At 42.4% G+C, this 13,212-nt stretch overlaps 1 protein-coding gene across 1 annotated transcript in view; it reads left to right on the forward strand.

The window, feature by feature from the left end:
* The window catches only part of SNX5 (sorting nexin 5), a 28,423-nt gene extending 17,077 nt beyond the window's left edge, over nucleotides 1–11,346 (forward strand). Inside the window, exons 7-13 of the mRNA XM_066234097.1 lie at nucleotides 1,155–1,260; nucleotides 1,343–1,418; nucleotides 2,314–2,353; nucleotides 2,443–2,529; nucleotides 4,419–4,578; nucleotides 7,997–8,082; nucleotides 10,568–11,346. Of these exons, the coding sequence (XP_066090194.1) occupies nucleotides 1,155–1,260; nucleotides 1,343–1,418; nucleotides 2,314–2,353; nucleotides 2,443–2,529; nucleotides 4,419–4,578; nucleotides 7,997–8,082; nucleotides 10,568–10,618 (606 nt within the window). The 3' untranslated portion in view covers nucleotides 10,619–11,346. The remainder of the gene's footprint in view (nucleotides 1–1,154; nucleotides 1,261–1,342; nucleotides 1,419–2,313; nucleotides 2,354–2,442; nucleotides 2,530–4,418; nucleotides 4,579–7,996; nucleotides 8,083–10,567) is intronic.
* Nucleotides 11,347–13,212: the final 1,866 nt, after the last annotated feature.

Genomic DNA, 13,212 nt, shown 5'->3' on the forward strand with positions numbered 1-13,212 from the left:
GAGTAACACCTTGCTCGAGCCAGTGACCTTGGGCTCAAGCTGGTGAGCTTTTGCTCAAACCAGATGAGCCCTCGCTCAAGCTGGTGACCTCGGGGTCTCGAACCTGGGTCTTCCGCATCCCAGTCTAACGCTCTATCCACTGCGCCACCGCCCGGTCAGGCTCACTTTTTCTTAAATAATGTAGCTACTAGATATTTTTAGAGAGACGGGGATAGATAGGAAAAGAGAGAGATGAGAAGTATCAACTCACAGTTGCAGCTCCTTGGTTGCTCATTGATTGCTTTTTTGTGTGCCAAGGGGCTCCAGCTGAGCCGGTGACCTTACAGTTTCATACCTGGGTCTCAGTGACCCAGGCCAATGCTTTATCCGCTATACTACCACCTGGTCAGGCTAGCTGTTGAACTTAATGACTTGTATGACTCACACATTTCTACTGGACAGTGCTGTTAATAGAAAGTCAAGTTAATATAGAAGTCTTTCTCATTAACCTCGTGGATTGATTTCTTTCTTCACTCAGCCCCCTCACCCCCTTTTTAACTGTGTTCTTTTAATAGCTACTATTTGGTTTCTGAACTTTGACACTTAAGGGCTTGAGGAAGTAGCCCAGAATATAGGTGCTGGGTATAGAGAGCATTGTCAGAAATTTGGAAGCTCTTTGACTATCTCATTGGTGCAGTTTAAGATACATGGGACTATTTGGTGTCCCTGGTTGATGCCCACCAGATTCCAGTAATGCCTTTTAGTCTGGAAGCAAGCAACCAAATTCATTCCTCTTTTACACACACACACACTCTCTCTGTGTTTCTCTCACCCTCCCACCCCCCTTTCCCTTTCTCCCTCTCTCCCTCCCCCTGTCTCCCCTCCCCAGACTAGGTTGCAACCCACTAGGCAGAACTGTTGCTCCAGCAGAATTGCTAGATCTTAGATACTAGAGCTGTACTGGGCATTGCTAAATGGATCTTCAAAATGGTTCTCTTGACATTTCCTGCCAAAACTTGAGTTTTGCTGGTTTGGATATGAAATAATGGTCTCTTTCCAATTTGTATTTCCCTGGTCTGTAGAAGTTAAACATACACATGAGCTTGTTTCCTTAGTGTTCTAATCCATAGTTCTTAAAAGTTTTGCGTCTTAAATTTTTTTCTTCTCCTTTTTAGGAGGTGGATGACTTTTTTGAGCAAGAGAAGAACTTCCTCATTAACTATTATAATAGGATCAAGGATTCGTGTGCAAAAGCTGACAAAATGACCAGATCTCATAAAAGTAAATACCATTCACCCACTGGCCACATAGCTTTGCTAGTGTGCCAGCTCTGTTCACTTAAAGGCTTTCCTTGTTTCTGCAGATGTTGCAGATGACTACATCCACACTGCGGCCTGCCTGCATAGCCTGGCTTTAGAAGAGCCCACAGTCATCAAAAAGTAAGCTTTTGTTGGAAGAGCTTTTCCCCTGATTCTCTAATCAGATATTACTAGGTGGTATACTAAGTGATGACTGCATAGTTTCAGTTCTGCTCTTGAGCACAAGCTCATCATGGGTAGATAGTCTCTGGTAGCTCAAGTGTTATGCACTCTCTGAACACGGATACTTTGTAGAGGACTCAGAGGGCACACTGCTCTACCAGATGTGTTTATTCAAGCCTTTAGTACATGTCTCTGTTTCTTTTTGATAATTTTAACTTTGGAGTTGTCTTTGAAATGTGTCCTGCTTGTGCTCTGTCAGATGGTGCTTGGCAGAGCTGGAAGAGGTTTGGGGAAAGTGGTCATAAGGATGACTGAATGGCCCCAGGCTGACCTGGAGCTTTTTTTTTTAATATGAATTTTTTTATTTCTCTATCCTGGCCATTTTTGATATGAGGCAATATTCTATGTAACACCTAAGCTTGATATAACAGACAGCTGTATTTTTGATTTGAAAAGTAGAAGTCTGCTAATGGCAGAAGCAGGATCAAAGAGTATATTTATATGCTTATGGCTTTGGGACATACGAGGTGGTTCACTAGAACCTGACCTTGGTTAGCAGTTAGCACTGCTTTGAATTTGGAAAGGAATTGCCTTGGGGACACAGCTTCTGCACTGCAACATGGCTTAAGACATACCAAGAAAGGCTGATACCCATGACTGACACTATAAGATTATAAGTTTTTATCATCTTTTCTACCAAATTGGGTCAACTGCATTTAAAGCACTACTCTGATAACGTTAATTCTAAAGCATCAAAGGCTAGGCCTCCGGAATTTATCCATTCATATCTTATAGATGAAGTCATATGTCTTATAGGATTCAAGCCCTTAAACTAATATCGTATGTGTTTTAGGTACCTATTGAAGGTTGCTGAGCTGTTTGAAAAACTTAGGGTAAGGATTTTTATGTTGGTCTTCATTATGTACTTTATAACCTGTAGATTCCTGTTCAGATGATGGTGAGCTTTATTTGTTTTTAATAGAAAGTAGAAGGTCGAGTCTCCTCAGATGAAGATTTAAAGCTGACAGAGCTCCTTCGGTACTATATGCTTAACATAGAAGCTGCTAAGGTAAGTTCTTTACGTTTACCTGGCCATGACCCTTAAGAGGTCTGATGTTAGACACGAATTCTTTTTGTTAAAATGAAGAAAGATAGGAATTTGTCAGGATTGTTTTTGTAAGTGATGTGGGCCTAAATAGAGATGTAAACTGAGACAAATTTGAGTGACCAGAAATTAAGTTTATTGAGGAATAACAAAGGGATTGCAATTTGGAAAATGCATATTGTAGCAAGCTACATGCAAGTCTGGTGAGGGTTTGGCTCAGGTTGTACTTATGGGCAGGAGGGTACAAAGAGTGGGGAGTCCAGTCAGAGTTGAAGCAGAAAGTTCATGAGTGGGTGTTCACTGGGTCCTCTATAAGTTGGGCATATACCAGTAGTTAGCCTCTTAGGTTCTTAAGTTCTGTTCTTCTTTGGACACATGCATGAGATTCTTCACTTTGTGCCCTCTAGTTTCATTTAGACTGAAATCTTCACGGTGATGTGACTTTTGTGGCATTATGCCCGAGTTTGTATTGCTTGGAAGCTGTAGGGTGTGGTGCTGAGTAGACAGATAATGCAGTTTGGGGGTTATGAGTTACTGGATGCAGGACATAACTGAAAACTTGACCCCCAAAAGGGCTATCTCTGAGGCAAAGCAGGTTTTCAGATTTGTGGAGTTTTATTGAATTACCTACACAGCCCTGAACAAAAATGCTTAAATTATTTTTGTGTAAAATGTACTAAGGCAACATGAAATTAGGGAAAATATGTTACAGGAAATGTCAGGACGTAGAAATTCATTGTTTCCCCCATAGTTCAGTTTTATTTTCATTAGTTTGCCTTTTGGTGTGTTTCCTTAGTCTTATATTTGGTATTTTTATTACAAATACAATTTTGACTAGGCTTTTATAATAGATTTAAGTGCTGATGGTGACCAAGTTTCTTGCATAAATACAAAAGTGGGCATAATTAAAACTCATGTGTCAGTCATACATGCATCATAACTTCCCATTTTAGATACTGAGGTAATTAATGTCTGCTTTGTTATAAAATTTGCAAAGAATATTTCAGATTAGATCTTCAGGACAGACCCTTGCAGGTGTCCCCAAACTACTGCCTGCGGGCCGCATGCGGCCCCCTGAGGCCATTTATCTGCCCCCCCCCCGCCGCACTTCCGGAAGGGGCACCTCTTTCATTGGTGGTCAGTGAGAGGAGCACTGTATGTGGTGGCCCTCCAACTGTCTGAGGGACAGTGAACTGGCCTCCTGTGTAAAAAGTTTGGGGACCCCTGCCTAAAGGCAGGATTTTCCAGATAGGGTTATGAGATAGTCTTACTGTCTCATTGCTCACTTGCATTCCTCTTCTTTTTTTTTTCCATTTTTTTTATTTAATGGGATGACATTGATCAATACATAGGTTTCAGGTGAGCATCTCCATGGCATTTGAACTATTGATTGCATTGTGCGCCCATCACCCAAAGTCATCTCATTTTCTGTCACCTTATATTTGTCCCCCCCTTACTCCTCCCCTCCTTCCACCCACCACAGCCACTTCAGTTTTATCTCTCACCAAAGTGTGAAAGCATATCCTCATTTGATTTAGCCTAGCAGTAACTAGACATGCTTTTAACACAGTGGTTAATTTTCTGAAATTACTTTCTTTGGAAAAGAAGTCCTTTAGCTTTTACTGTTGAGGTTTTTTCTCTTTACTCCATATGAAGAATACTGAAAAAGCTCTCAGTGATGCCCTAAGAATTGTCCCCAGCCTAATCTTGAGATTAAAAAGGAAAATAACGGGGAGGGAGGATCATAGAGGTAGATTAGATTCTTGTCATCTTAACATTTCAGGCAGTGCAGTGGTACCATATTACTTAGGATATTTTAACTGCCGTGTCCTATTTATTAATTTTTTTCTCAGGATCTCTTATACAGACGTACCAAAGCCCTCATTGACTTTGAGAACTCAAACAAAGCATTGGATAAGGCCCGGTTAAAAAGCAAAGATGTCAAGTTGGCTGAGGCACACCAGCAGGAATGCTGCCAGAAATTTGAACAGCTTTCTGAATCTGCAAAAGAAGGTTGAGCAGGGCCCTTCTTTACTTCTTCCTTTTTATTTGTAAATAATTTCAACCTTAGAGAAGTTGCATAAATAGTGCAAGTAACACCATATATACTTGGGGGTCACCCACCTGTCCACCATTTGTTCTTTCTGCTTTGTCACTTGTCACACATGCTCCCATGTGTGTTTTTATAAACACATTAGTTTTTATTTAACATTTGAGACTGAGATCTAGTTTTATGTATTATGTTCTTTTTTCTTAAGTCTCCTTTAAAAATGACATTTGCCAATTTGAAAATAATCTCTTTTCCAAATAGAATGTTCCTCATTTTTGGTTGGCCTATTTCCTCATTGTTAGATTCCATTTATGCATTTCCAACAGAATTTTGTATTGTCCCTCTGAGGGTATGGTATCTGAAGGCATGTGTGTCCATCTTCCTCTTGGCAGTTTCAAAATTTTGTGGGATTAGTTTTGATAGTTAGGTGGTGGTGGATTTCTCTACTATGCAGTTAATATAATATTTATTTTCCATGCCACTAATTAGCAGTTCATAGGAGGCCATTTTAGACTATGCATATGTCCTGTTCTTCATCAGACTTTTCCCCAAAATGTAGCCTGTGTTGATGGTTCTTGCATGAGCTAGCCTTTACCTGGTCATTGCAGAGGGGCAGTTTTCCCCTTCCCTAATTCTAGTGTTCTTCCCAAGTTAGCACTTGACATTGTCCTTTAAGCAGAAGCCTTCCCTAATTTCCTACTTCTTTATTACAGTAGAGCCACATGGATTCCTATTTTTTTTAATAGTTTTAAATTTTATTTTTGTGCTAACTTACTTTGGGGCTCAAATTGTTCAGATTTGCCAGTGAGGGGTACCTTTAAGTTGGCATGTCCTTATGAGCAGTTAGATATTCTGTGTTAATCTTACACGTTTTCTACTCCAACCCTGGAAATTGCCATTTCTTTTTTTATTTGTTTTTTTTCCAAAGTTAGAAGTGGGGAGGCAGTCAGATAGACTCTTGCATGCGCCCAACCGGGATCCACCCAGCATGCCCACCAGGGGGCGATGCTCTGCCCATCTGGGGCGAACTCCGTTGTGGCCAGAGCCATTCTAGTGCCTGTGGCGTAGGTCATGGAGCCATCTTCAGTGCCCGGACACCAACCTTGCTCCAGTGGAGACTTGGCTGTGGGAAGGGAAGAGATAGAGAGGAAGGAGAGGGGGAAGGGTGGAGAAGCAGATGAGTGTGTCTCCTATGTGCCCTGGCCGGGAATTGAACCCACGACTTCCACATGCCAGGCCAACACTCTACCACTAAGCCAACCAGCCAGGGTGAAATTGCCATTTCTTTCAGGAGCTCATATGCTTGTTACTTAAGGAATGGTAACAAAATTGGCTGTGAAATATGCTCATTGATTCTAGGGAGTCTCTGCTTCTAGCCCTTCTGCTGACAGTGAGAAAGTATAAGGATGTGTGCACATGACTTAGCTTCTCTTCTCGACTCAGGAATTGTAAGTCTGTGGTGACGACTCAGTTCCTGTCCATATCCACAGGATTTTTTCTTGCCTTCTCCCAGTCCGTAGCTTTTGGGGGAAGTGGTATACCAGTGCTACTGAACATGAGAGTAGTATGTAGCATTTTTTAAGGGATATCACTGTTGTAGTTCCCAGGGACAGTGGAACACACCAGAGCAGAATGTGTCTTCAGAAGAAAGCATAATTATAGTAATTCTGTGCTTGACACTTAACCCCACCCCCTTAAAACTCACTTTCCCATGAGAAATTTCTCTCTCATTTTAAGACTTCATTTTCCCCCACATTTATTCCCCCTCTGTGGTTTCAAAATCTGGGCCTCTTTTGAAATGTCCTGATATAATAGCTGTGAACAATAGAGTTCTGCTCATCTGTGTTGGCTCATGTCTATTCAGGACTGTAATTCTTTAACTTAAGGATCAGAGCTTCTCTGTACAAAACTTTGCATATGGCATACAGACACACTCACTTGGCTGTTTGGGCCATCTTTTGGATTCTTTCAAAGAAAATGTCTTCCTTTTTGCCCAATTTTTAATATAAATTCTTGCCCCCCCCCCTTTTAGCAGCTAATTTAAATTTATGAGGAAAATCCCACACTTCAAAACTCCTGAGTTAAAATTTTAGGTTATTGTATAGGCCAGAGTTTAGTAGCTAGAGGAGATTAAAGAAAACCAGAGATTAAAAATGGTGCCAATTTAGGCCTGTCCTTATTGCCTAAGGTTTGTCCTTTTGTTTTTTGGGGGTTTTTTTGTTTGTTTTTTATTTTTTACAGAGACAGTGAGTCAGAAAGAGGGATAGACAGGGACAGACAGACAGGAATGGAGAGAGATGAGAAGCATCAGTCATTAGTTTTTCATTGCACATTGCAACACCTTAGTTCATTGATTGCTTTCTCATATGTGCCTTGACCGTGGGCCTTCAGCAGACTGAGCAACCCCTTGCTGGAGCCAGCGACCTTGGGTTCAAGCTGGTAAGCTTTGCTCAAACCAGATGAGCCCGTGCTCAAGCTGGCGACCTCGGGGTCTCAAACCTGGGTCCTCGGCATCCCAGTCTGACGCTCTATCCACTGCGCCACCACCTGGTCAGGCTGTCCTTGTGTTTTTAGAGTTTATCCTCTTTAGTCAAATTGTAAGCCTTGGTCTATGATGTTTAAAAGTACAATATTCTAGACAGTTCAGAGATTAATGGGTCTTAACCTGTTCTTTGTAAGATTTGTGGCTGAACTGGTTTAGAATTGGTTGAATAAGCATAGGAGAACAGTGGTATCAGGAGACAGATGGGTTATTATATGGAGTCCTGGTCCTGTGAGCAGGCCTTACGGAAAGGAGGGGAGCTTACCTCCACATCTTGGGAAGACCCATTTAGCCTAGTTTATCCAGGGTATGCAGCACATCACTATAAACATTTTTTCATGTTTTTACTTTTTAGTGTGGCTTGCTTGCATTATATTTCTGTTGGACAATGCTATATAGATGTGTACAGGAGGATAAGTTTGCTCCGAAGTACCCTACGTCACCTATATGAGCTAGGAAGGAAGGGTTTTCACATTTTTAAAAAAATCCTTTAAAAAGCCATTGGTTCAAGTGTGAGTGGCTCACTGCCTTCCCAATCCTATCTGCAAACATTGGTACCTACCTAGAGTTAAGGGCAAGGCTACGCATCTCAGTCTCCAAGTCAGTAGCCCTTCTCTGAGTGTAGGTGCTCAGTAATCGGGTGATGTTGCTCATTTAAAGGTAATGGCAAACATATCATTTCAGTGCCCATAAAATGAGATCTGTATTATTTGCAGAGATAATAAAAATGTGAGAAAATATGGTGGTGCTTCAAAGCTTTGGAGATAATTTATTTGTAAGGATATTTGGAAATTAAAGATGAAAATTGCTCAACCTTTTTGGTAAACTGTCTCTTGTAGAACTAAGCAATTTCAAACGGAAGAGGGTGGCGGCATTTAGAAAGAATCTAATTGAAATGTCTGAACTGGAAATAAAGCATGCAAAGGTAAGTATCCAAAATAAGTCCAAAAGTTTTTAGGTTTTGGTTTTTTTAGTGGGTGAGGGGGAAGAGATAGGAAGGGGGAGAGATGAGAAACATCAGTTAGTTCTTTATTGCGACACCTTAGTTGTTCATTGGTTGCTTTCTCATATGTGCCTTGATGGGAGTGGGATGCGGAGTGGACTCCAGCTGAGCCAATGACCATGGAGTCACGTCTGTGATCCCATGGAACCTGAGTGTTCGGCATCCCAGGCCAGTGCTCTGTCCACTGTGCCATCGCCTGCTCAGGCGGGTGTTTGTTTTTAGGTTTCCCATTCATTATCCCAGTGTCATTAGCAGGTGGGTTTGCTTTCTGGCTTTAATACCCTTTGGTATGCATGGGAGCCACTTGTTAGAGTATTTATTCTGTCTCAGAACAACAATTCATAACATCTTGATGAAATAACTTTTTGAAAAGAGCCTTTTTTTCCTTCTTTTTTTGAGAAAAGCATTCTTGATGGCAGCTACCCTGCCCCCTTCTCAGAGTTCTACCACACTTTGAAGACCCTGTTCTAATAATTTGAGAGCACATCTATCACACCATTATATCTGGAGTTTTCATGGAAACCATTTTTTAAAATAAATTCTTACAGTTTTGCTGAATGTCTTCTGATACTTTTTTTCATTCTTTAGAAAGAATGAAAAACTTTCTTGTGTATTTGATGCCTAGTTTAATTTTGCACAGAAAACTTGAACAATGGTTCTCAGTACTGGGTGCACATTAGAATTTACTGAAGAGTTTTTAAGACTTGTTGCTGCCTAGACCCATTCACTCAGAGTTTGTGGGGATGACTTTTTGGATGGTTCATGGGTGCAGCAGCTTAGATTGGTCCCCCAAGAGTACTGTCTAGCAACTGGGCTAGCCCTGAGTCAGCAAGGAGACATTGGAGGGAACTGTCACTGGCTATCAGCATTGGTTAAAGCAGGAAGACTTCAAACATTGGTGTCTTATTTTTTTAGAGGAGGAGGACAGAAAGACAAGGGAGAGAGATAGATGAGAAGCATCAACTTGTAGTTGCTGATTGCTTTCTTATACATGCCTTGGTGGGGGGCCTTCAGCCGAGCCAGTGACTCCTTGCTCAAGACTGCTCCCTTGGGGTTTCAACTTTGGTCTTCAGTGTCCCAGGCCAATGCTCTATCCACTGTGCCACTGTTTTGTCAGGCCATTTATTGTTTTTAATTTCTTTATTGTGGGCTTCAGCATAGATGTGTTTATTCACTTATCTGTTAAGTTTTAAGTACTTTTAAATTAAGTTTTACCGCCTGACCTGTGGTGGCGCAGTGGATAAAGCGTCGACCTGGAAATGCTGAGGTTGCTGGTTCGAAACCATGGGCTTGCCTGGTCAAGGCACATATGGGAGTTGATACTTCCAGCTCCTCCCCCCCTTCTCTCTCTCTGTCTCTCCTCTCTCTCTCTCTCTCTCTCTCTCTCTCTCTCCCTCTCCTCTCTAAAATGAATAAATAAATAAAATTAAATTAAGTTATACCAATAATGTTCTGGGTATTTCTGAATTTCTTTTAAAGTAAAACTTGTAAGGTGATCTGCACAATGCTAGATAAATTATTTGTTGTCTCGCTTAAAATCTCAACCCTAACTAGTTTTAGCAACTTTTTAAAAAATTGATTCTTAGAGAGGAAAGGAGAGAAAAACAGAAACACAATTTGTTGTTCCACTTATTTATGCATTCATTGGTCATGTTTCTTTTCTTTTAAGTGAGAGAGGTAGACAGACGGACAGAGGTAGACAGGAAGGGACAAAGATGAGAAGTATTAACTCATAGTTACAGCTTTTTAGTTGTTCATTGATTGCTTCTCGTATGTGCTTTGACTTGGGGGCTACAACTGAGCCAGCAACTTTGGGCTCAAGCCAGCGACCATGTGGTCATGTCTATGATTATCCCGCACTTCAGCTGGTAAGCCTCGGGATTTCAAAGCTGGGTCCTCAGTCCCAGGTTGATGTTCTGTCCACTGTGCCACCATCTGGTCAGGCTCATTGGTTGATTCTTAAGTGTGCCCTGACCAGGGATTGAACCCATAGCCTCAGCATGTGGGGACAATGCTAATTTTAGCAGCTTTTTATCCACTCTTCCCAAGGCCTTCATCTTCAAAGAACAGCTTATTCGTGAAGCGGTTAATTGACAGTAAGCAGAACTGACTGCACTGGGAGGAAACCTGGGGGGGGGGGGGTGCTGGAGTGGCAGCCACTTGCTTTTGAGCTAGTTGTGCGCGGTCCCAGACCTTCTGAAGGAAACTCACCAGTGTGAAATTGGGGTGAGGGCATTGTAGGTTGTGGTTCTGTTGTGATTTAATGAAGAAAATACCAGTCCAATTCGACTGGCTTCATATCTCTGAAGAGTTAGGTGGGTGGGTTTGAGTTTGATTTTCCAGATACGTAGGAAGTCTTAGACTCCAGAGTGACTCATTGGTCTACCTTGACTTGTTTTTCTTCCAGAACAATGTATCCCTGTTGCAGAGCTGCATTGACTTGTTCAAGAACAACTGATCTGCCTTTACTCTGGATGAAGGATATGAATGTGAAAGCCAGCATCACTTGCACTTAAATCATTAATTACCACAGGAGATTTATTGCCTTGACTTTAGTTTAAAATTATGTGAATAAATATTTGATTTCTAAAAATCTTAACACTTAACCATGTTGGTTTAAAACTATTTCTATCACATGCTACTTGGATGTAACTAACCTTTTCCTAATGCATTTGATAGCTAAAAGTGGGCAGGACCTACAGCTGGGTTCTGTGGTGTGTCTTTAGTTGCGGAAGGGTACAGGCAGCACGTGCCTCCTGGAAACAAGTGTGAGCAGTTGCCTGGCGCATGTCGTCTTGCTGTTTCATGTGCCATGTCCCTACAACCAGTCATTTTAGGGTAGGTGCCAATTACACCTAGTAATTCAGCTACTTGTTATAGGTAACAGACATTCCATTCCTTAATTAGGTAACTTTCCCCCTTACTCGCACAGTTCTTTAGTCATCTTAAGTGTTTGTACTATAACAAGAGCAAGAATATCTCATTTATCTTTGTATACTTTGCAGCACCATTTTTGTAGTTGGGGGCAGATAAATATTTGAGGAGAGAAGTATCTTAAGTGTATATAAACCAGTTGGCTTACTTTAGAAAATGGCCAGATCTACATTAAGATGTGAACACCCTTCCTAATGGGGGGTGGGGGGGATGTTTGTGTTTGGACTTTGTATAATAAAATAATGAAACTGATCATCTGGAATGTTTTTGTGGAAAACAAGCCTCAGACTGCAGTTACCACTAAGTCTTGGCAGTGGTGAGGATTTTGGTGTCTGCCCAGTCCTGGCCTCCCTTCTGATTTACTTTTTTGACATTTCTTTTAGTCTATTCTGATCATTCATGGTCCAAGAATATTCGTTATAACAAACCAAAAAAGAAACATGTTAAAGATTGGTTTTCAGCCCTGGCCGGTTGGCTCAGCGGTAGAGCGTCGGCCTAGCGTGCGGAGGACCCGGGTTCTATTCCCGGCCAGGGCACACAGGAGAAGCGCCCATTTGCTTCTCCACCCCTCCGCCGCGCCTTCCTCTCTGTCTCTCTCTTCCCCTCCCGCAGCCAAGGCTCCATTGGAGCAAAAGATGGCCCGGGCGCTGGGGATGGCTCTGTGGCCTCTGCCCCAGGCGCTAGAGTGGCTCTGGTCGCAATATGGCAACACCCAGGAGGGTCGCAACATGGCGACGCCCAGGATGGGCAGAGCATCGCCCCCTGGTGCGCAGAGCGTCGCCCCCTGGTGGGCGTGCCAGGTGGATCCCGGTCGGGCGCATGCGGGAGTCTGTCTGACTGTCTCTCCCTGTTTCCAGCTTCAGAAAAATGAAAAAAAAAAAAAAAAAAAAAAAAAAGATTGGTTTTCAAACATTATAGCCAGTGATGCCACACATATGATCTCACTGACACGAATCCACATCCGCACCTGTGGCCACCAGGCCATTCAGCAGATGCTTCCAGTTTGAGCGTGGTTGTCAATTCTTTCCCAGCTCTGAGTACCTGTAAGGATCTCAACAGGGGTTGGAGGGAGCAGCTTAACCTTGGCATAGTGCTGAAATGTGGCCAGTGGACACTTCGAGTCCACTACAGCTGTGTTGACCAGAGCAGCAGCCTTCTTCACGAGTGAGGCCCTCAGAAAGGATGTCTCTTCACTGGTGATTACTGAGCACTTGGTGGTTCCTTCAGGTTTTCTCTGTGACATTCATATCTGACCTTTGTAATTAACTATTAGATACTTTGAGACTAGAAGATGGTTGCCACCTTTAGTCTCTATTCCTAATTTTAATCAGTTACAACTGGTTGGAGGGTTGTGAAACATTGAAATTTGAATACCATAGGGAGCATATTTGTTTACATTAAACATATTGAAGTCTTGGCCCTGGCCAGTTGTCCTGGTTTCAGTTCCCAGTTAGGACATACAGGAGAGGCGACCATCTGCTTTCCCCCCACCCCCGCTCCTGCAGCCATGGATGGATCCTGGTCAGTGTACTCTCACTTAAAAAATAATGCCTTACTGACTGAGCTGGACATGGTACCTTCTACTTTATTTATATGTATATATATAAAATTTCGGAAGCATGGTGCTAGAAATGAGTGAATTTAAACTCAAGTTCCTAACATTTGTCTTGCTTACCTGTCCACCCCCATACCATTTACAAGTGTTAGGTGTGGATGGGTTGGGCATTTGTACCTGGGTCATAGCTGCTCTGAGGGGCTCTGACTACTGGACCACCTTGCCTCAAGGCATGAATGGAGCCTTGCATTCTGGTTGTGGCAAGGCATGAATGGAGCCTTGCATTCTGGTTGTGGCAGGGATGCTGTGTCTGAGCCCTGGCCCTGCTCAGTGGGTGGTCTCGGCGGCACTGCCTTTGAGTCAGCCATTCCCTATTAGCCGCAGAGAATTTAGGTGCCCCCTTGAATTTAATACCAGTGATCTCAAATACAGACTTAATCACTGGCACAATTCTAAATGTGCTTTCCTTCTACACTATCTTGGTTTCAAGGATAATTAAAGTAACTAGGTCTGAATGTCATTCGTGACACTTGATACATTTCTGAAGTAGATGAAGGATGTTT

This window comes from Saccopteryx bilineata, chromosome 6, assembly GCF_036850765.1.
Source record: "Saccopteryx bilineata isolate mSacBil1 chromosome 6, mSacBil1_pri_phased_curated, whole genome shotgun sequence".
NCBI lineage: Eukaryota > Metazoa > Chordata > Mammalia > Chiroptera > Emballonuridae > Saccopteryx > Saccopteryx bilineata.